This window comes from Ailuropoda melanoleuca, chromosome 1, assembly GCF_002007445.2.
Source record: "Ailuropoda melanoleuca isolate Jingjing chromosome 1, ASM200744v2, whole genome shotgun sequence".
Lineage (NCBI taxonomy): Eukaryota > Metazoa > Chordata > Mammalia > Carnivora > Ursidae > Ailuropoda > Ailuropoda melanoleuca.
The window spans coordinates 163,736,144-163,757,068 of record NC_048218.1 but is presented as its reverse complement, the minus strand read 5'-3'; the positions used below and the strand labels follow the sequence as shown (position 1 = coordinate 163,757,068).

The 20,925-nt window shown below is 45.9% G+C and overlaps 1 protein-coding gene across 1 annotated transcript in view; it reads right to left on the bottom strand.

Moving 5' to 3' along the window:
* NFE2L3 (nuclear factor, erythroid 2 like 3) overlaps positions 1 to 20,925 on the bottom strand; it is a 34,215-nt gene that overhangs the window by 6,421 nt on the left and 6,869 nt on the right. The window contains exons 2-3 of the mRNA XM_002912878.4: positions 4,351 to 4,524; positions 606 to 689 (exon numbers count right to left, since the gene is read on the bottom strand). Of these exons, the coding sequence (XP_002912924.2) occupies positions 606 to 689; positions 4,351 to 4,524 (258 nt within the window). The remainder of the gene's footprint in view (positions 1 to 605; positions 690 to 4,350; positions 4,525 to 20,925) is intronic.

Sequence of the window (20,925 nt, the reverse complement as noted above, 5' to 3'; positions counted from 1 at the left end):
TCTAGTAGTAACTAGTAGTCTTTAATCACTTTTGCTAATTCCTCTATAGTTACCTATGAATTACTTAAATCTAGGCAAATACAACATGCAATGTGAGCCCTAAATCTGAAAGATGCTGTATTTGAGGAAATATTTTTTTTTTGGTATATCTTGGAAATACAGAAAGCTTGATTCAGTTAATATAAAAGTTCCATGATTCTTATCTTACTGTAATTTGCTGCTTTATAGCTACTGGCAATAAATGCACATTGAAGGAGTCTAGGCAGTGGGTGGGTGGGTCTTCTGATAGAGACGTAAATGGTACCAAAAAATCTATGCCTTAGTTTGTCAAAGGTTTATGGTTGCTTGGATTCAATGAATCCTAAATTTGATTATATCCTTGGGATCATTTAGGAGGAGGAACAGTATACATATTTGGTTAATTCTCTAAAATTGTAGTTCTATAAAAAGTAATCCTAAATCTGTGCACTTACATAATGCAGTACTGTTACAGAAGTATTACTCTAAACTGTGTCATAAACTATGTCATCCCATTAAAGAGGTTAAACATATTCACGGATCGGTGCAGATTTTCCTACAAGGATAAAAGCCAAGGTTCCAATTACCTCCAGTGAATTTTCAGGCTGTGATGAAAGCATCTGAAATAAGTCTTCCAGGGAGAAAGCTGTGTCTGTCCCATTTAGAGAGCTCTAGAAAAAAAATGTAAGGTGCACCATTAAAAGGCTGAAGAGGTTGTATGGCTTTAGGCTTAATCTTAAAAGGATAACCAGGTCTTCTCTCCATTCTGGATTTTTATCCCTACTGGAGTTTTTACATTTCCTCTTCAGTACTCAATATTTTAGTGTCCCTCAAACAAAAACCTTTAACTCCAAACTCTTCCATGTAATTTTTGGCTGGTCTTCATTCTGCCTGCCTTTTACATGGCTAACTAACCCTCCAAATTAGTTACAACATTATGTAAATTTTACAAGTCAAATACAGATTTACCAAAATGTTTTGCCAGCTTCACTCCTTATTGCTTCATCCCAGCCTTCAGGTTTGTTCCTTACTAAAATAATTCCTTTGACAGGCCGCCTCCGAGAGGCTCCACCAGTGGTAAACTTAAGTTTTTGTAACCTGGAATTATTTTGCTTTCATGCTTCCAGCAGTGATTTGTCTGGTAAGATGATCAAGTTTAATGTTTTCCCTTTGTGTTTTGCATTGCTACTGATGTCAGTCTGTCATTTTATGGCCAATCTTTTTTCCTCCAGTAATTTTAAAGTTTTTTATCCCCCATAGTCCTTGTTGTCCTATTTCACTTTGATGTTTTGGGGACTTACTTTGTTTTTATTTACTCTGCTTGGGACTCTGTACTACTATAATCCAAGTCCTAAAATCACTTTAATTTTCAAAATAATTTGTCATAAACACTGAAGACTGCTTCACCTCCATACTTTTTCTGGGACTCCTGTTACAAGTAACTTAGATTTTCTCGTTCTTAGTTTTTCTTTTACAGTTAAGGGTGAGCTCATCTTTGTTGGCAACTGTTTCTGTAGGAATCCCACATACCAAGGGTTACACCTGCTAACAAAACAATTTTTTCTCTGCAAGGATCAGTTTTTGTATCATTTTGTAGACCTTGCTTTCTTGGCTCAGGGTTCCTGACAGTAATGGTAGTGTGAATTCAGACTCTAAAACAATGGGCTCATTTGGGGTTCTAATTACAAAGGATGGATAGACTGCTTCCTTGCTCTTGTCTCCTAGGTGTTAGCTAGGATTGCCCTAGTCCTGTCTCCTGAACAGAAGAGTCTATAAATTCTGAGCCTTAAGTGGGGGTTTTGGGTACCCCCAAGTATGGGCTTGAGACTTCATTTCCCATCTGTTCAACCCCAGTCTCATGATATCTGTCTCCAATTTTTCGTTGGGGTTTCTTCAGTTTTGGTGTCTGATTATCTTTTAAATTCTGGATTTGAGTAGCCTCTTTGCTTCTTGTATCTATAGGAGTTCCCTTTCTTACTTTTGAGTTCATATTCCTGACTCCCCTCCGCTAGCTCTGTACTTCAGGGTTTCCATTTTTTGAGGGTTTGGACCGGTTAGACTTGTTTTTAAGTGTGTACAAATATTTGGTTTCCCTTTCCACCAAATACCTTGGATTCTATGAGGCCATGTTTTCAAGGCCCATAATACAACAAATACAAGGCTTTCTGTGTCTGTGGATGCTATAGTACCATCTAAGCTGAACTGGCGGATAAGATTTAATAGCAAATCACACATCCTTAGTGGGCTGGAGACTTATTTATTTGCTAACTTGACTGCAAGAAATTTCAGAAGTGTCTATTTCCGTTAATGATCCCAAACTTGAGTCATTAGTCCATTGATCAAAATTTCCAGATGGTCACAAGTGTGTGGAGTATCAGCACAAATCTGGATTCTTGTGAAAATCCTAAATTGCGGGGAAATAAAACTATTTGCAAAGAAAGCCTGAATATTTAGAACAGAGGTAAGGGTATGAAACCCATTTTGCTTTAAGTAAATTATGGACTGTTCCTTAAGGCTAGTCAGATACATTTCATTAAACCTTTGCTTGTTCCCTTCTTCAGTCCCCGGGAGATGGCAAACTGAGGGGCTAACTTCTACTGAGCCGGGCCCCTGGCTAGGTCCACAGGGGAGACAGATCTGTGATGGGAGGAGGGACAGATGTGCCTTAGAGACAACCGAGCGCTCTTTCATCCCAGATTCCCTTCTGCCCTTCATGTTGCTATTGGTCCTTGAAAGTTTCCTTATTTGATGCTTCCCTTAAACATGCCCTCACCTCAAAACAACAAAATCCCCTCACTTCTTTTCAGAATTCATCAGATGTGATACATGCTTTCTAGTTGAGGGCCTCAACATCTGTTTGAAGTCCATTTGATAGAGTTCTCTCTACTAAAGAAATAAAGCCATTCTCAGTTAATCCACGAGAGGTATTCCATACGTTAAGTGTAATCTCTAAGATTTTGACACAGCACAAGCAGAAGGAATGGCTGGCAGAGGGAGAACCAGGCTCCCCGCTGAGCAAGGAGCCCAATGTGGGATCTGATCCCAGGACTATGGGATCGTGACCTGAGCCCAGGGCAGGCACTCAACCGACGGAGCCACCCAGGCGCCCTCTTAAGTGTAATTTAGATTCCCAAGAAATGGTCTTTTTCTGGGGCACCCTGGGTGGCTCAGTTGTTAAGCCTTTGGCTCAGGGCGTGATCCCAGGAGAGCCTGTGTCTTCCTCACACTCCTCCTGCTTGTGTTCCCTCTCTCGCTGGCTGGCTGGCTCTGTCAAATAAAATCTTTAAAAAAAAAAAAGAAATGGTCTTTTTCTAAGTCAGATTCTTATAATTCTTCCTAAAACTTCATGTTAAATATAAACACATGGTTCCCCGTCTGGGGCAAGTCACTAGCTGAGAGAGCCATCAGGGCAAGACCTGCAAGGGTGTACCTTCCAAACGGAAGTACCAAGTGGGTTAAGGGTCTGTGGAACCTCCAGGCCTGTCTTCTGAGTATTTGTTTGCCAGGCTTGTGGACTAGGATGTCAGCAGGGCAGAGTAGAACGAAGGGAGGCACAGGCTGCAGGAAGAATCCATCTCTCAGCGTAGCGTCCGGAATTCATCTTTCTATGAGAGACGCGCCTGATAGCCAAAGGGGTGTGGTCAGAGTAGCCAAGGAGGCTGTCCCACTGGGCCTGGCCAGAGGTATGAAGTGGGCTCCTGAATCCAGCATGGCCTCGTGGCAGACTAAGCGAGGATTTGAGCCCAAGACCCGGATGGCTTTGAGGGGTGATTTGCCTCCAAGTTACTCTGCCTCACTATCCCAGACCTAGCCAGCTTGGGTACCTCTGCTGGTTGAGGAATCCTGGGTTTAGCATCCCAATCACCTCTTCATCCCTTGCCACAGCAAGCACAACAAAACCTGCTAGCAACTTCCTGGAGGGGGGTGTGTATAAATACACCCCCCACACATACACAATCTTGAGTTTAGCCAGAGATTCTAAGGGCCACTTCCACAACTATACAGAATATGTATTTTCATGTATCTGATATGCTTATATAGTAAGGCACTTACATGGAAAATTCATTACCAACACATATTGTCAAAGCCATAAAATCTACCTTACAGGGGCACCTGGGTGGCTCAGTCGGTTAGGCATCTGCCTTAGGCTCAGGTCCTGGGATCTAGCCCTCAGGTTCGTCCTCACTGAACTCACTGCTCACCGGCGAATCTGCTTGTCCCTCCCCGCCCCCACCACTCCTGTGCACTCATTCTGATAAATACAAACTTAAAAAAAGAAAAAATCTACCTTACAGCCAAAATGGTAAGACTGAGTTACTCTGATACACTTACCTCATTTCTAGATTCAGTGGTCTTTTCTGCCTCCCAGTCAGGTTTATCTGCTATTTTATTTTCATTCTCATTCTGCTGTAGTGATTTTTCTTGGGCTGATACTCTTTGCTCATTTTCCTCATTCTGGGAGCTGTGATCCACAGCTTCATGCCTCTCTCTCGGTACTTCACTCTCCTATAAAAGTACCCAAAATGTGCTAATTAGAAACCCATATTTCACCAATAAGTCAAACAACCTTTAAAACTGCATTATACTTACTGCTCAGTGATCATAAAAACCACAAGCCAAAAGCTAAGACTGACATTGCATTATTTCAGTATTAAAGGACATCTTAATTCTGAAACAAGGCCCAAGAACTCACTGAGATACAGGCTGTTGTAATCTGCATAATTTAAATATATGCATTTATAAAGCCCTGGAGTTTAAAATACTTACAAATTTGATTAGATTTAGAAATCAGTGTTGCCAGCAGGCAGTTTTTACTTAGTTTTCTGTTGAAAATAGATCAAATGGCTAAGCGGGAAGCAAACAGTGATCATATATATTTATGAAGAGTCTGGAAAAGTATTATTACAAAAGTATTAATTGTGGTTCTCTCTGAAAGGTGGAATAAGGTTGGGGAAGTGTGGGTGAAAAGAACTGTCGACACTTTCATACATTTCTGTACTGTTTGAGTATTTTACAACAAATGTTATTTCTTTTAAAATCAGGAAATAAAGTAAATGCATTTTATTTTGAAAAACTAGAAGTTAACAACAAAGCTTAGACTAGCATCTCCACAGATATTTTCAACTATGCTTACTTACCCAGATGAGTCCTACTTTTTAACTGCAGACTTAACCATTGACATACACTGTATATACTGATACTTTTAATTATATTACAAGTGCACAATTTTTCCCCCTCTAACATAACATCGAGGCCTCTCAAACTTTCAAAAGATCTATTTTAATTTTTCTTCCAGCAGCACAGCACACTGGACTAACCTCAAGTACAGCAGCACCACCCCCACACTCTATAGCAGAGAAATGCTAATTTTTTTAAAAAACAAGCAAATTAAAAACACATGAAGGTCAAAGAAAAAATCTACAGATGCCAGAAGCAAGGAGAGAAATCAAAATGAGCAGAAAAGGAACTGATGAGCCAATGGCCCGCTTGGTTTTACTTGCTTCTCTGTTTACCATACTTAACTGATATCCTTGGCCTCCCTCCTGATGCGGTGTTGGTCTCGTTCCTGCCTCAGTCTCTCTGCACAGCCCTGCTCTTGTGCTTAAGCGCCGCTGCTGCTCCTACTCTCTCTTCTGCATCCACCAGTCTGCTAACCTCCAATACCTCTCACCTTCAAAAATCTCTCCCTTGGTGTCCCATATTACTCTCTAGATCCCATCCCACTTTTCTGTTAGAGCCTAATTCTCCAAAGAGTCATCTGGACTCCATGCACTCGCTGTTGAACTAACTCCAGGGGGAATTTTGAAACATCTCAACAGGGTCTCCCCAGGTTGACAGTTCTCCATGTTCACCTTACCAGACCCATCAGCAACATTTCACTTAATAAATCCCTCCTCCTGGAAACGTTTTTTCCCTGTACGCTTCCCAAGTACGTTCTCTCTTATCCTACCTCACTAACTACTTCTCTGATGGATTCTTCGGCTCAGCCTCAGGCACACCAGGCAACTCTCCTACCTTTCAGCTCCTGTTTGCTGTTCCTTCTGCTTGTAGGGCTCTCACTCTGCTCGGGCCCCCATCCCCAACCCCGTGGCTTTGAAGCTTTAAGTCTCTATTCAAATATTGCCATCTTCCTTTTATTTAAAAAAAAAAAAAAAGGCATCTCTCCCATCAGTATGTCCCTTGCTTTTTTTTTCATAGCATTTAGCACCAGCTGAATGTGTGTCATCTATCCCGCTAGAATGCTAGTTTCTGGAGGATAGAGGCTGTTTAGTTCTGCATGCCCACTGCCTACCCCAGAACCTGCCACATGGCAGACCCTTACTAGGTATCTGTTGAGTAGAAGAACTCCCAGACACAGCATTGGAAGACTTTGGTAGGAATCCATTGCCAGTGGGTGAGCTGCCATCATCTTGCTCTTTCCTGCAATTACATTTCTGATTCCTATCTAAATTTGGGGGGGGGGGAGGAAAAAGTGACTGACTAGTCATCACTCTTTTAATGTCTATCTTTTGCCAAGGCAAGTTTTTTTTTTTGTTAAGCCTGAAGATAATCAAATCCAAAATTCTGGATTCCTGAGGCAGCTAACTTTGTTTATAAATCTGCTGTTGGTGGGCACAGGAGCTTCTAAACTAAATTGCACGATCTATTTTAGAGCCATGAAGCAAGGTCCCTTTCATTAATGTGTAGTATGTGAGTTAATAAAACACATACGGACACACACACGAACTTGCAAACATGAGAATATGTTAATGTTAACGTTACACAAACCAAACAGAGGGAACAGGTAGCTAATAGAGGCCTGGATAAAGCCCATAAGGAAACCAAGTAAGCTTTGGTCTGGGAAGGCTTTTTTTTTTTTTGGTGGGGAAAACTCTTGAGTGAGAGTTTGGTAAAGGCCTGCCTAAAAACTCCAGAAGAGACAAACTGAATGTAGAGAAATTCTATATGAACACTACTCACTTTACAAGAAGCAGAAATTGGGTTAAAAAATCCCACCTTATAATAATGAATAACTCATTAAACAAAATGAGTTAAATAGAATAATCCATGAGAAGAAAGAAATGAGAAAAAAAAACCTCTCACAGTACAATGCAACTAATAAATACAGAAGGAGAATGATGGGATTAGAAAATTTATCAATGGGGGTGCCTGGGTGGCTCAGTTGTTAAGCGTCTGCCTTCGGCTCAGGGCGTGATCCCAGCGTTCTGGAATCGAGCCCCACATCAGGCTCCTCTGCTGGGAGCCTGCTTCTTCCTCTCCCACTCCCCCTGCTTGTGTTCCCTCTCTCGCTGGCTGTCTCTGTCAAATAAATAAATAAAATCTTTAAAAAAAAAATTTATCAATGGATGCTAAAACTAGGGAGTAAAGTTTGATGAGAAACATATTTATTTTTTTATTTTTTAAAGATTTTATTTATTTGACAGAGAGACAGCTAGCGAGAGAGGGAACACAAGCAGGGGGAGTGGGAGAGGAAGAAGCAGGCTTATAGCAGAGGAGCCTGATGTGGGGCTCGAACCCATAACGCCGGGATCACACCCTGAGCCGAAGGCAGACGCTTAACCGCTGTGCCACCCAGGTGCCCCGATGAGAAACATATTTAAATTGTGACACTACAGGAGAAACATGGCACACACCACCAGCCAAGTGGTAAAATCCATCATCACAAAATGGAAATAAACCAACATCATCATGTGCCTCTCGATATGGAGATATCATACTTCTATGCTATTCCTGCCCAGAATTCATAACTCAATCACGAGGCAACATCAAACGTAAGTAAAAATTGGGGCTGTTTTACAAAACAGCTGACTGATGCTCTTCCAAAATCTAGAGGTCAAGAAATCCAAGGCTGAGGAACTTTTCCAGATTAAATGTAACTGAGAGACTTGGCACACAATGTGTGATCCTGGGTTAGATGCTGATCCAGGAGAAAAAAGTATTATATGGGACCTTTCTGGGACAACAGATAAAATGTGGATATGGATGGATTAGATAATAGTCTTAGATTTAGTTTCCTGATTTTGATAATTTTGATAAATATACACTAAAGTATTTGGGTATTGAGGGACAAAATGGCTTCAATTCACGCGTTTCCCAACAAAAAATTATGTATAGATGGATAGCTAGCTATAATTACAAAACAGAAAATGGGGCAAAAGACAAACAGGTAAATCTGAGTAAAGGATATATACTATTCTTGCAATTAAAGTTTGAAATTATAGCTCACTAATGAGTTGCCCTAAAAATTCGTACATGGCAAAATCACTTTGGTCAAAGCAACAGCAAAAGGTTGACCCAGAATTACTCTTCCATTAAATCTTCTGTTAATCTGTATTTTCTCCCCGAAGTGTACAGTAGTCCTATGAATTGCTTTATTATTTTCACCTCTTCCAACATTTAAACTTCAGATTTCATTTTCTTGCCTAATTGCTTTGGTTATGCTTCCAGAATAATGTTCAATAATAACGGTGATACCTGATTCAAGGAAAACACTATTGGTCTACCTACTCTTGATACTCTTACTGCAACACTACTTCATCCGACATCAGGTGTGTGCGTTTCCACATACCAAGCAATTCTGCAACACAGCTGCGTGTCCTATAATTTAACTCAATTCTGACACTACGTCCCTGAAGACTGCGTCAGATCCCACAGGTTAAGGGCTTAGTCTCACAAGACTGCCCACTCACCTCCCTTCAGATGCCAAGTACAAATCCAGGTTGTGACCTGTGGTTCAGAACAACTGGCTATAAATCAGAGGTTCCCACGGCCCCCTCCCTTGGGTTTAATTTGCTAGAGCTGCTCACAGATCTCAAGAAAAAATTTTACTTACTAGGTTACTGTTTTATTACGGAAGACTGTAACTCAGAAACAACCAGGTACGCAGAGCAAGTTACGTGGCAAGGGGCACGAGGCTCCACACGCAGGGCACGCGGCTCTTGCAGCACCTCCACTGCTCCCCAGCTTGAAGGGCTCTGAACCCCACCCTCGGGGTTTTTACGGAGGCTTCATCATGTAGGCAGGACGGAATCAAGCATCAACTCAATCTCTAGTTGCTCTTGCTTTGCCAGAGGTCTGAGAGGTGCGGGCTGAAAGTTCCAACCCTCTAATCATCCGGCTGATTGCCCTGGCACCCCACCTTTAGGGACTTTGCAAAAGTCACCTCATTAACGTAAATCAAGAGTGACTGCAAGGGGCTTGTTATAAATAACAAGACGCTCCTTTTACCTTGATGGCTCTGGAGACGTTTTAAGAACTGAGGACAAAAGGCCAAATAGTTTCTAGCAAAAGATGCTCCCATTGCTCTTAACTTTTAGGAACCCAACAGTTTTGGCGGCTCTGGCCAGAAAGGGGAATGAAAACCAAAATACACATTTACATCAGATAACCATACCTGACATTCTCATCCTGCTCATGACTTTAATGGGAATGCTTTTAATGGTTCACCAGTAAGGATAACTATGGACATCTATTTGAGATTCAACAATTAGTTTTTTAGTCATTCATTCAATTAATACATACCGAGTGCCAAACACCACACTAGATACTGGGGCTACAACGGTGAAAACATACATGCAGGTTGCCCTGCAGAGTTTTCATTTAAAGGGAGGAAGCCAGAAACACACGTGAACTGACAAAATAACTGCAAGCGATGGCAAGTGAGAGAAGAACGAGGAGACCGCCTTTAGAGCGTGGCCAGGGAAGCGCGCTCAGAAGCGGTACTGGAGCTGAGATGAAGGAACAGAAAGCTGCGTGGAGAGAGGAATGCACGGAGGCACAGATGACCTCTGAACGGTGTAATCCTGTGCCTGTTACCATAACTTACGTCCTTAGTTTCTTAATGACGGATATTTACTTGTTTCCAATATTTCCTTCTAACAATATTCGAATGTCTCATCCATACTTCTTTGCATACATGTGCAAACAGAATAAATTTATAAAATTTATGCTGGGTCAACAGATATGAGCATTTTTTATTTGATGGACTCTACCCAACAGCTCTTCAAAAATATTTGTGGTCATTTAAATTCCTACCCACAGTGGATAAAAGTGCCAATTTGATAGATGAAAATTGGTATTTTGGGGTGCCTGGGTGGCTCAATCGTTAAGCGCCTGCCTTCGGCTCAGGGTGTGATCCCGGCGTTATGGGATCGAGCCCCACATCAGGCTCCTCCGCTATGAGCCTGCTTCTTCCTCTCCCACTCCCCCTGCTTGTGTTCCCTCTCTCGCTGGCTGTCTCTCTCTCTGTCAAATAAATAAAATCTAAATAAAAAAAAATTGGTATCTCATTATAATTCTAATTTCTCCTATTGAGTGAGGTTGAACATTTTTCACAAGCTTTAAAGCATTCGTATTTCCTTTTCTGTGAACTGCTTATAGCCTTTGCCCACTTTTCTGTTGGGGTGTTATTCTTTTTCTTATGGATTGTTAATAACACAGAATTGTTTTTACTCCCCTCCTCCCATCCTGTCTGCAGAAATTCAAGAGGAGAAGTGGGGAGACCAGTGAGAGGGCTACTGCAGTAAGGTAAGGGAGAGCAGAGGAGAATCTGGAAGGTGGTGGTGGTATCGGAAAGAGAAGTGGAAAAATCCATGTACTGTGGAGAAAGAACACACAGGGCTTGCTGACAGACAGGAAATGGGAGATAAAGTGAAGAGAAGAATGAAGGATGACTCCTCGACTTCTGGCTTGAATCACTTGGCAGACAGGGAGAGAAGAGGGGAAACATAGGGAGTTCTTCCATTTTGGAAATGTTAAATTTGAGACGTGAAAAGTCAAGTAGAAATGTCCATTATACTGGTGAGATGAGAATCTGGAATTTAGAGCGAACGTTTGAATTGGAGGTATAAACTGGGAACACATCAACAACAAAACCCGAGAGGTTCAGCAAGAAAGTACAAAGCAAGGGGAAGGGGCTCAGCACTGGGTCCCAAGGAGCCACAGCATTCTGTGGTCCGGCAGAGGAGCCAGCCAAGACTCTGAGGACAGGAAGTGAGGTACAGGGGGAAGCCAGAGGACAGAAATGTCTCAGAATCTGAAAGTGTTTCGAGAAGGATGGAGTGGTTGACAGTGTTGAATGCTGCTTGGAGGTTACACGAGGTAAGGACCGAAAAGTCTTCACGGGAATTGGCAATAAGAAAGTTGTTGGTGGTTGGGGCGCCTGGGTGGCTCAGTAGGTTAAGCATCTGCCTTTGGCTCAGGTCATGATCCCAGGGTCCTGGGATCGAGCCCCACATCTGGCTCCCTGCTCAGTGGGGAGTCTGCTTCTCCCTCTCCCTCTGCTGTTCCCCCTGCTTGTGTTCTCGCTAAAGAAAGAGAGAGGGAAAGAAGGAAAGAAAGAAAGAAAGAAAGAAAGAAAGAAAGAAAGAAAGAAAGAAAGAAAGAAAGAAAGAGAAAGAAAAAGAAAGAAAGTTAGTTAGTTGTTGGTGGCCTTCAAACAACCAATTTAGGGTAGAAGCCAGCGAGATGCCGTGCAGAAGAGTAACTGGGAGCTGACAGTCGGAAACAGCAGACTGACCGCTGTGCAGGAATGCTGGCTATGGACTGAGTGGAGAAACGGGTCGGAGCAGTGTTTGGTGTGAAGATGAGAGAAACTAGAGTGCATCTGTAAGGGAACGATGTAGGAGAGAGGGTAACAGTAGGCAGAGAGGATGGACCCCGAAGCACAGGTGGCAGGGCTGATTCAGAATCAAGTTAAATGAAAGCCTTTATTTCAAGATGAGTAGGAAGTGGATACCAGATTGTATTTGAGGATTTAGTAGTGGGAAGACCTCGCCTTATTTTTGACGGATATTTTTTAAAAAGTAGAAATGGATATTGAATATTAAAAGGATTTAAAAATATGTCCACAGGGGCGCCTGGGTGGCTCAGTCGTTAAGCGCCTGCCTTCGGCTCAGGGCGTGATCCCGGAGTCCTGGGATCGAGCCCCACATCGGGCTCCTCCGCTGAGAGCCTGCTTCTTCCTCTCCCACTCCCCCTGCTTGTGTTCCCTCTCTCGCTGGCTTTCTCTAATAAATAAATAAATCTTTAAAAAAAAATATGTCCACAAATTCTCTTCAGGAGGTAAAGCTTACTCCCCCTCCCCTTGACTGGGGGCTAAACCTAGTGAACGTTTTCCAACAAGCAAGGTAGAAGTGACGGTTAAAGCACTGGCTTCCTCTTTGCTCACTATGACTTGTTCTAGCAAAAGCCATCGCGTGTGTTGTAAGATCGAGCTCTCCCTGGAGAGGCCTACTTGACAAAGAACCGTGACTCATTCGGCTTGGAAGTGGATCCTTCAGCTTCGCGGTGCCTTCGGATAAACGCAACCAACACCCTGATCCGACTCAGGAGACCTGAGGAGACCTGAACGAGCCCCTCCCAGCCAAGCTGCCACAGAATCCCAACCCACGGATACTGTGGGTTAGTCAATCTTTGTTGTATTAAGCCACTGAATTTGGGACAATTTGTTATTCAACAATGGATAATTAATACAAACATTAAAAATGCTTTTGGCATCCACACTTTTTGCATGCCTTGCTAATATTTTATTTAGTATTCTGCATGAATATGCATAAGAGTGATTCTTTGATGTACTTTTTTAGGTCTTGGTATCATTGCTGCGCTGGTTTTGAAAAAAAAGAAATGGGAAACTTGATGTAATAGAACTCCCTACTGGAAAGTTTGGAAGATTTCTTCTTGAATTCTGCCTGCACCAGTTTATGTTTTTTAACTTTTTAAAGAAATTATGCTGACGACGTGTTCAACTTCTTTCATGGGGAGGCGCCTGGGTGGCTCAGATGGTGAAATGTCTGCCTTGCATTCAGATCATGATCCCGGGATCCTGGGACTGAGTCCCAATGTCAGGCTCCCTGCTCAGGAGGGAGTCTGCTTTTCCCTCTCCCTCTGCCTGCCCCTCCCCCGCTCATGCTCTCAAATAAACATCTTAAAAAAAAGAACACCAGGGGTGCCTGGGTGGCACAGCGGTTAAGCGTCTGCCTTCAGCTCAGGGCGTGATCCCGACGTTATGGGATCCAGCCCCACATCAGGCTCCTCTGCTAGGAGCCTGCTTCTTCCTCTCCCACTCCCCCTGCTTGTGTTCCCTCTCTCTCTGGCTATCTCTCTCTATCAAATAAATAAATAAAATCTTTAAAAAAAAAAAAAAAGAACACCAACAAACTTCTTTCAGGGGTATGCCAAACAGCCCTCCAAAAAGGCTCAAAGGTATTTGAATATACCCATTTCCTCATCCCCCTACCCACTCTGAATTTGTTTCTTAATACTTCTCGAACTAAGAGGTTAAAAATGCAGCTCATTAGGCGGCAATAGTCTTGGAGCTCTCACTGTACCCATGAAGCAAGCAGTGACAGGAAGACAGTAGAGGCAGCTTCAAGCTGGGGACACGGAGTCTGCAAGTAAGAGGGTTTCTGAATACCCTGCCAGACGGAGGCATGAGGACCCGGCTGGCGGAGCCGAGTGAGGACAGGAACGGCTGGAGCAGGGCTTTCGGCTGAGCGGCTTGCAGGTGCTTGCTCTTCCTCTCCGGCCACAGGCAGGGAGGCGGGACAGGCAGGCGGTGAGACCTGGGGCTCTTCAGGGCAGTGCTGGGCGTCCAGCTAGTCTCCTGAACTGGCCCTTGCCACTTCTGACTCTCCCCAGTCTATGAATTTATGCCCCAAACGTGTAAGAGGGTCCTACTATTAACCGTTAAGCTGGACAATGGGCACAAACTAAGACTGTTGCAAATGGTCACCAGGTCTATGGGGCCGCAGGGGACAGAGGAGACTGCTAGCCATCAAGAATCTTGATGGCAGATGGAACTCCACAGCCCCGGGGGAAGAGAGATGGTTTCACAGGCACAGCCTTAGGTATTCAGTATCCTCCTGGCTGGTTCTTCACTCGTTCGGTCAACTATCATTTACTGCTGGTTGCTACAAAGCTAACAGAAACCCGGTATGAGAAGCGACGAGTGAGAAGAATTTTCCCTGGGTTAGTGCACCGCCCATGGAGCTATGTGACCCAGACGCCCCTCCAGGAAGGACCGGGGGTGGGGGGTGCAGAGAGCCTCCAGCTGTGCCTTTAAGAAGGCCTCAGCTGCTGACGGCCACCTGCCCTAAAGTCACACCCCCTGGGTACCCACACCCCATGACTGAGCAGGGAGGGCATAAAGGCCTGGCCATCATGGCCCAAGGTGGGACAACTGTGATGAGCCACGTCAGCCCCAAAGCTCCTGGTTTCCTTAGGCTGCATCAAGCTTGACTTCTGCTTCTGCCTGATCCTGCTTTCTTGTCCTCGCTTCCCCAGTTGTAGGGCCCACGGTCGCTCCCTTACAATCACCCCGCACACCTAACTTGATCTCAGCGTCCCCCTCCGAGGGAACCCAATGTGTGACATCACAGTTAATTTTATCTTGGCGGGAAGAAAGGAGAGACCAGCTCTCAAGGCAGGGAGGGGTATAGGATTCATATTGTAACATTTCTATTTAGAAAGTAAAAAAAGGCATATTGCATTTGTAGTACAATTTGCATAGCCTACAAGGCGCCTCAAAAGCCCTGTGTAGGGCGCCTGGGTGGCTCAGTCGGTTAAGAGTCTGACTCTTGATTTCGGCTCAGGTCATGATCGCAGGGCCTCCAGATCTCCGTGCTCAGCATGGAGTCAGCTTGACATTCTTTGTCTCCCTCTCCCTCTGCCTCTTTCCCTCCCCCCACCCCCATGTGCACACTCTCTCTCTCAAAATAAATAAAATCTTAAAAAAAAAAAAAAAAGCCTTATGGAGGGCTCAGATCCAAACAGGGCTGAGAGTAAAAAGGCCCCTCCTACTCCTATTGGCTGAATGACCTTGGGCCACTTTGACCCTCTGTTTCCTTGTCTGTTGAAGTGAAAGGGTATTTTCTAACTCACATTTTAAGGAATTAGTTGAGAAAAAGCACTTTATACATTTAAGATGTTATACTAATTACTACTCCTTTCTACTTTTTGATTCTGAAGAGTGGCAATTAATGACTAACTCCACTCAATCAGAACGTCAAGAGAAAGCAACAGAGGCCCTGGTACCAATAATTATCTTTGCTCTCTTCTCTTCCCGTCTTTCTCAACTTAGTGACATGGTGCTGAGATACCGAGTATATGTGTTTTATAAGTACTGTTGTACATACTGGAGATTTATGGTCCATGCTCTGAATTTAAAGAATGGGTCAGTCAAACCCATCATTAACTTACTTTTTATTTGTGTGTAGGTGATTTTTACTTTTGTGGGGTTGGGACTCAAAAAAAAAAAAAAAAAAAAAAGGAAAGGAAGTTTCCATGCTTGCCATAGGAAGCCATCATAAACTTGTGCCTTGTGGAGCTTAATAACCACAGCTAAGGGGGTGCCTGGGTGGCACAGCGGTTAAGTGTCTGCCTTCGGCTCAGGGCGTGATCCCAGCGTTATGGGTTCGAGCCCCACGTCAGGCTCCTCTGCTATGAGCCTGCATCTTCCTCTCCCACTCCTCCTGCTGTGTTCCCTCTCTTGCTGGCTCTCTCTCTGTCAAATAAATAAATAAAATCTTAAAAAAAAAATAATCACAGCTAAGAATCCAGTGACTTGGACTGAACGGGCACGTGCTAGAAAGGTCCTCCCCACCACAGCCCTCTCTGCTGAGAGGTGACTCGTCTCTTCCCCTGCACAGGTCCAGAACCATGCCATTCTGGGCCCCTCAGCTAAAACTCGGTTCTCCTGTCTCTCAAATACCATGGCTTCTGGATCTTTCTCTTATGACACTCATCCTGTTCTATCTAAAATTACAATTATTCGGATCTCTTCTTTGCTGATGGGCTGGACATTAGGAACGCGGTCCTCCAGCTGAGATTCGCCTCCACCAGCACTGAGGAGCAGAGGCTTGCACGCGAGTTGTCTGAGTCAGCGGAGGTGGTGGGAAGGGGCGAGAGGAGCAAGGCGGGGCTTTTCTCTTTCTGCTAAATTTTCTCTGAAGTTCCTGATAACTGGCAACACGATCTCCAAGCCGGTACTTTTTATAATGTATTGGGACCTGAATACTGCGATGCAGAGCTTGACCCTGAAAAAGGTCTTTGTGAACAGTCTCAGCTGGCTTAACTGGGCCTTTCATTTATGCTTCTGGGGGAGGGACGACTGAGACCTGCTTTGACCTTTAGGGCTGGATGAACCTTCAAAGACAAAGAACAATGTGGTGCCTACGAGAAGGATGACATCAGAGGGAGAGGGGTAAAGGCCAAGGAACTGTGAGGCCGGTCTCTAAGCTGGAGGCAAGCTGGAGTCATCAGCTCTAGAGAGAAACAAGGAGCCAGATAAAGAGAGGCTGTGTCCTATTTGGCCCGGGTGGTTTTTAATAGCAGTTGATAATAATTATAGCTCACATTTATTGAGCACTCGCTGTGGGCCAGGCACCTCCTGCATGAGCTCACGGAACTTGCTCAGCGTCCCTGTGAGACAGGTACTGTTGTCCCCTCCCGCCACAGAGGAGGAAGCAGAGGCACAGAGAGGTTAAGCAACTTGCCCTAAGTCACGGAGCTTTGAAGTGACAGAACCAGGATTCCGCTGCAGGCATCTGCCCTTCGTAGCTGGCTCTCAGCCACCCTACTAGCTCTGGTTTGTCGCTCGGGATCTCGGCGTGCCCGCAGAAGCTGTCCCCTGCGAGCTCTGGGGCTCGGAGCAGGCCAGCTTCCTGCTGGGCTCACCAGTGGGCAGCAGAAGCGGGAGACTGGAGGAAGAACAAAGGAGAGGCGGGGGCATTTCTCCCCCTTCATCTTCGATGGCCACACCCTCCTCACCCCGCTCTGGTAACACTTTCAAGCCTCCCCCGCCCCATGCTTGGTCTCTGGATGCTCTAACACCCCATCTGCTCCTGTAAGAAGTCATTCACAGAGTCCTTTCACGGGAGCCATCGAGGGGGAATTCTGCTTCCTGCCAGGACCCCGCCAGGCGCCCACCTGCTTCGCACTGCGCAGCCCCGAAAAGAAGTCTGGTGCTGGGGAGGGTGGACCCCCGGCCGTGTGAGCGTCACCTGCCCAGGCACACGTGGTGGGCGGCGGGGCGAGGTGTGGATCCCGTCTGCTGACAGCCCAGCGGTGCCAAGACTGCTCACGGAGTGTCCGGGGCAACTTGAATACTGCCTGCAAATGTGCACACATCGAAGAAAGAGGACGGATTCTGCTTTAGGGGTGTTAACGGTTATCCTCGGTTATGTTTTGAAGAGTCCTTCTAGGGGCGCCTGGGTGGCACAGCGGTTAAGCATCTGCCTTCGGCTCAGGGCGTGATCCCAGCGTTATGGGATCGAGCCCCACATCAGGCTCCTCCGCTATGAGCCTGCTTCTTCCTCTCCCACTCCCCCTGCTTGTGTTCCCTCTCTCGCTGACTGTCTCTATCTCTGTCGAATAAATAAAAATAAAATCTTAAAAAATAAAAAATAAAAGAAGAGTCCTTCTGTGTTAGGGATATATACGGAAATCGTTACAGAAGTTTTTCCGAGTCAATGAAGGTAGCGGGGAGAGTAAGACCAGGACACAGCTGCGCTCTGCTCTTCTCTTTGCTAAGTCCCTGCAAAGAGCTGGTGCAAGAACCCTAAGAAATGATGTCCGGGATTGGTTTCAAAATAAGTAGGGTGGGGGCTGTTATGAACAAAAGGAGACTGGCCGGGAACTGTGCCTGTTAAAGCTGGACGGCAGAGCCTGGGCGTCCTATTTCCCGGGGTCCCATTCTCTCCACTGGTAATACACGCTTGGGAATTTTCCGTAACATGCGCTCTAGGCTGAACTCACGTCTGAAGCCCCTGGAGGCGGCAGGGAGGCAGCCCAACAATTGGCAGGGATGCCCCGCAGGGTAAGTCCTTCCATGCGACTGCCCGCTTGAAGTCCAGTATAAAAACACGCAGTGCTTCTAACCAGGAGCCTCCACACCCAGGCCACCAACGCCCACTCACTGGCTCGGATTTTAAAAGGTGCTGTTTCTCATGCCAAGTGGCCCAGAGAGAGGGGATGTAGGCAGTAGAAATTAATTTATGATTCATTTATTTTACGGTGGCTTACCTGGGCAGGCAAGGCAGGCCAGGTAGGCCTCAACACGTATGATGTTTTTGTATTTTCTTTACTATTGAACATTTCCAAACACATAAAATAAGCAGAAAACAGACTACAGTAAACCCTCCGTGTACCCATCACCCAGTTTCAGCAACTATCAGCATGCCGCCATGCTTCTATCATCAGTGCCCCTCCTGCCCCCCGCAGAACTAGTCCATCATGGTTTTTAGGCGGGATTTACACAGGCAGGGATGCATAAACCTTAGCTGCACAATTCTGATCAATGGAGGCGCCCGTTTAGCTCACATCTCCACTTGGCACAGAACATTTTTACCTGCCCAGAAAGTCCTCTCCTGTTCCGATGATATTTCTACCTTGGCTTTGCCTGTTTTAGAACTTAAGCAACAGGGGCGCCTGGGTGGCTAAGTTGTTAAGCGTCTGCCTTCGGCTCAGGTCATGATCCCAGCGTTCTGGGATCGAGCCCCGCATCAGGCTCCCTGCTCAGCGAGAAGCCTGCTTCTCCCTCTCCCACTCCCACTGCTTCTCTATCAAATAAATAAAATCTTAAAAAAAAAAAAAACTTAAGCAAGAGCTTCAAACTGCATTTCTAGGCAAGCTACCGTTGACCCTTGAACAACACAGGTTTGAACTGTGCCATGTCCACTTATACGTGGATTTTTTACAGTCCTGTACTGTAAACGTATTTCCTCTAGCTTCCTTTACTGGAAGGACCCAGAATGTAATACACATAGCATACATGTGCCATCAACTCTTCCTGTTATCGGCAGGCTATTAGTAGTTAAGTTTTGGGGGAGTCAAAAGTTCGACGTGGATTTTCATCTGTGTGTGGAGTCAGCACCCCTAACCCGATTGTTCAAGGGTCAGTTGTAGTTCTGCATTCATTATTAGTTTTTCGGCAAGCTAGTTCCCCATCTTCCAGCAGGGAACTGGAGAGATGCGGCTTCAGCTTGAAAACACCTGGTGTAAACCAGGCCACTAGCCCTGGCCCTGCTGCCCAGGCCTTTGGCTGTTCTGGGCTTTATTTTTTTTTTTTTTTTTAAAGATTTTATTTATTTATTCGACAGAGACAGAGACAGCCAGTGAGAGAGGGAACACAAGCAAGGGGAGTGGGAGAGGAAGAAGCAGGCTCATAAGCAGAGGAGCCTGATGTGGGGCTCGATCCCAGAACGCTGGGATCACGCCCTGAGCCGAAGGCAGACGCTTAACCGCTGTGCCACCCAGGCGCCCCTGTTCTGGGCTTTAAATTCATGGAAGGACAGGCTTTCGGCCAGGCACCCCTCTTCCATTCGGGGGTTGCGGGACACTGGGAGGCCACAGGAGAGGAACACTATGGCTGAGGTCAAGCTTGGGCTGGTGCAAGGATCACCGGGAGGTCTGGTAAACTGCAGATTCCCAGGCCCCACCCAAAAGGCTCTAGTTCAGCCAGTCAGGGGTGGGCCCCCAAATCTGCATTTAACAAGCAACTTAGTAACTGATGCACTCACTGGATCACCCTTGGAGAAACTCGGCTCTTTTATTTAAGATTTTATTTATTTGAGAGGGAGAAAGAGCAAGGGAGAGAACATAGGCAGGGGGAGGGGCAGAGGGTGAAGCAGGCTCTCCGTGGAGCAGGCAGCCGGACGTGGGGCTCGATCCCAGGACCCTGGGATCATGACCTGAGCAGAAGGCAGACGGTTAACCGACTGAGCCACCAGGCGCCCCGAGAAACTCTGCTCTTAAGAAAGGGAAAGAAAGGAGTGCTTGACTGGCTTGCTCCTTAGAGCGTGCAACTCTTAATCTCAGGGTTGTGAGTTCAAGCCCCACACTAGGCATACAGCCTACCTAAAAAAAAAAAAAAAAAAATCTTCCTTTAGATGAGCCTTCAGGTTCAGGGTCTGCCTCCACAATTCCAAGGCCTCCCTTACATAACAGTTCTTCAATTATTTGAGTTGCCCCTGGTGTTGTTCCCTCGGTCTCATCTTCTCAGCACGGAACATCCCCAATCCACTCAACCGTTTCCAGCATGACTTCCCCCTCATGGACAGAAGGGTTCCTCTTTTCACACCAAAGCAGGTCCCAGCATGACCTAGCCGTCTGATACTGTCCTCCAGAGGACGCCGGTTCCATGGAGATGTGAAGCCCAGCTCCAGGGCAATCAGAGCAGATTCGGTTACACGTCTAGGAACACGCTGGGACCGGTACTAGCCCTCTGACCTAGGCGTTACGTAACCCCCCCCAAGAACTCTCCCAGAAACAGTTTAATATCCTCCTCCTCCAGTTAGGACACCAAGGCTTGCGGAGGTGGCCCAGAAGAGCTGGCGCTGGCCTCCCTCAGGCTGGGTCCGTGTGTCAGAGAGGCTAGGCTACTGCGCTCGGTCACGCGGCTCGACGCTAACCGAGGTGTCCTGCGAGGACATTACTCGGTACGAGCAGTGAAAAGCTACAGTCAAGCAAGTGACTTCCCGTGAGAGACGATCTGGGTGATCGGAGTGAGCCCCCCATCCAACCAGCGAAAGGACCTTAAGAGCAAAACACAAGTTTCACTGAGTTAGAAATCCCACCTCAAGCCTGCGGCATCAGCGCCCTGCCCACCCAGCGTCCCCAGCTCCCCCTCCGCGATCGCACCAGCCAGGAGAAGCCGATCTGACACAGGGACGCGCACGTGTGCATACAGTCACGTACACTGATTATACTGGTTCTGTTCTCTGAAGAGCCCTGACGCTGATGCGAACCCAGTTCTCTCCAACCCCAAAAGGCCGTGCCTTGCTCCTCTGCCACTGTCCGTCCTCCGCCCACGGCTACCACAGCTCAGCAAGAACGAAGCCAGGGCTGTGCCTGAGCGCGGCCAGCTTCCGCGGCCTGGCGCGTATCTGATTATTCTCACAGATCCTTAAC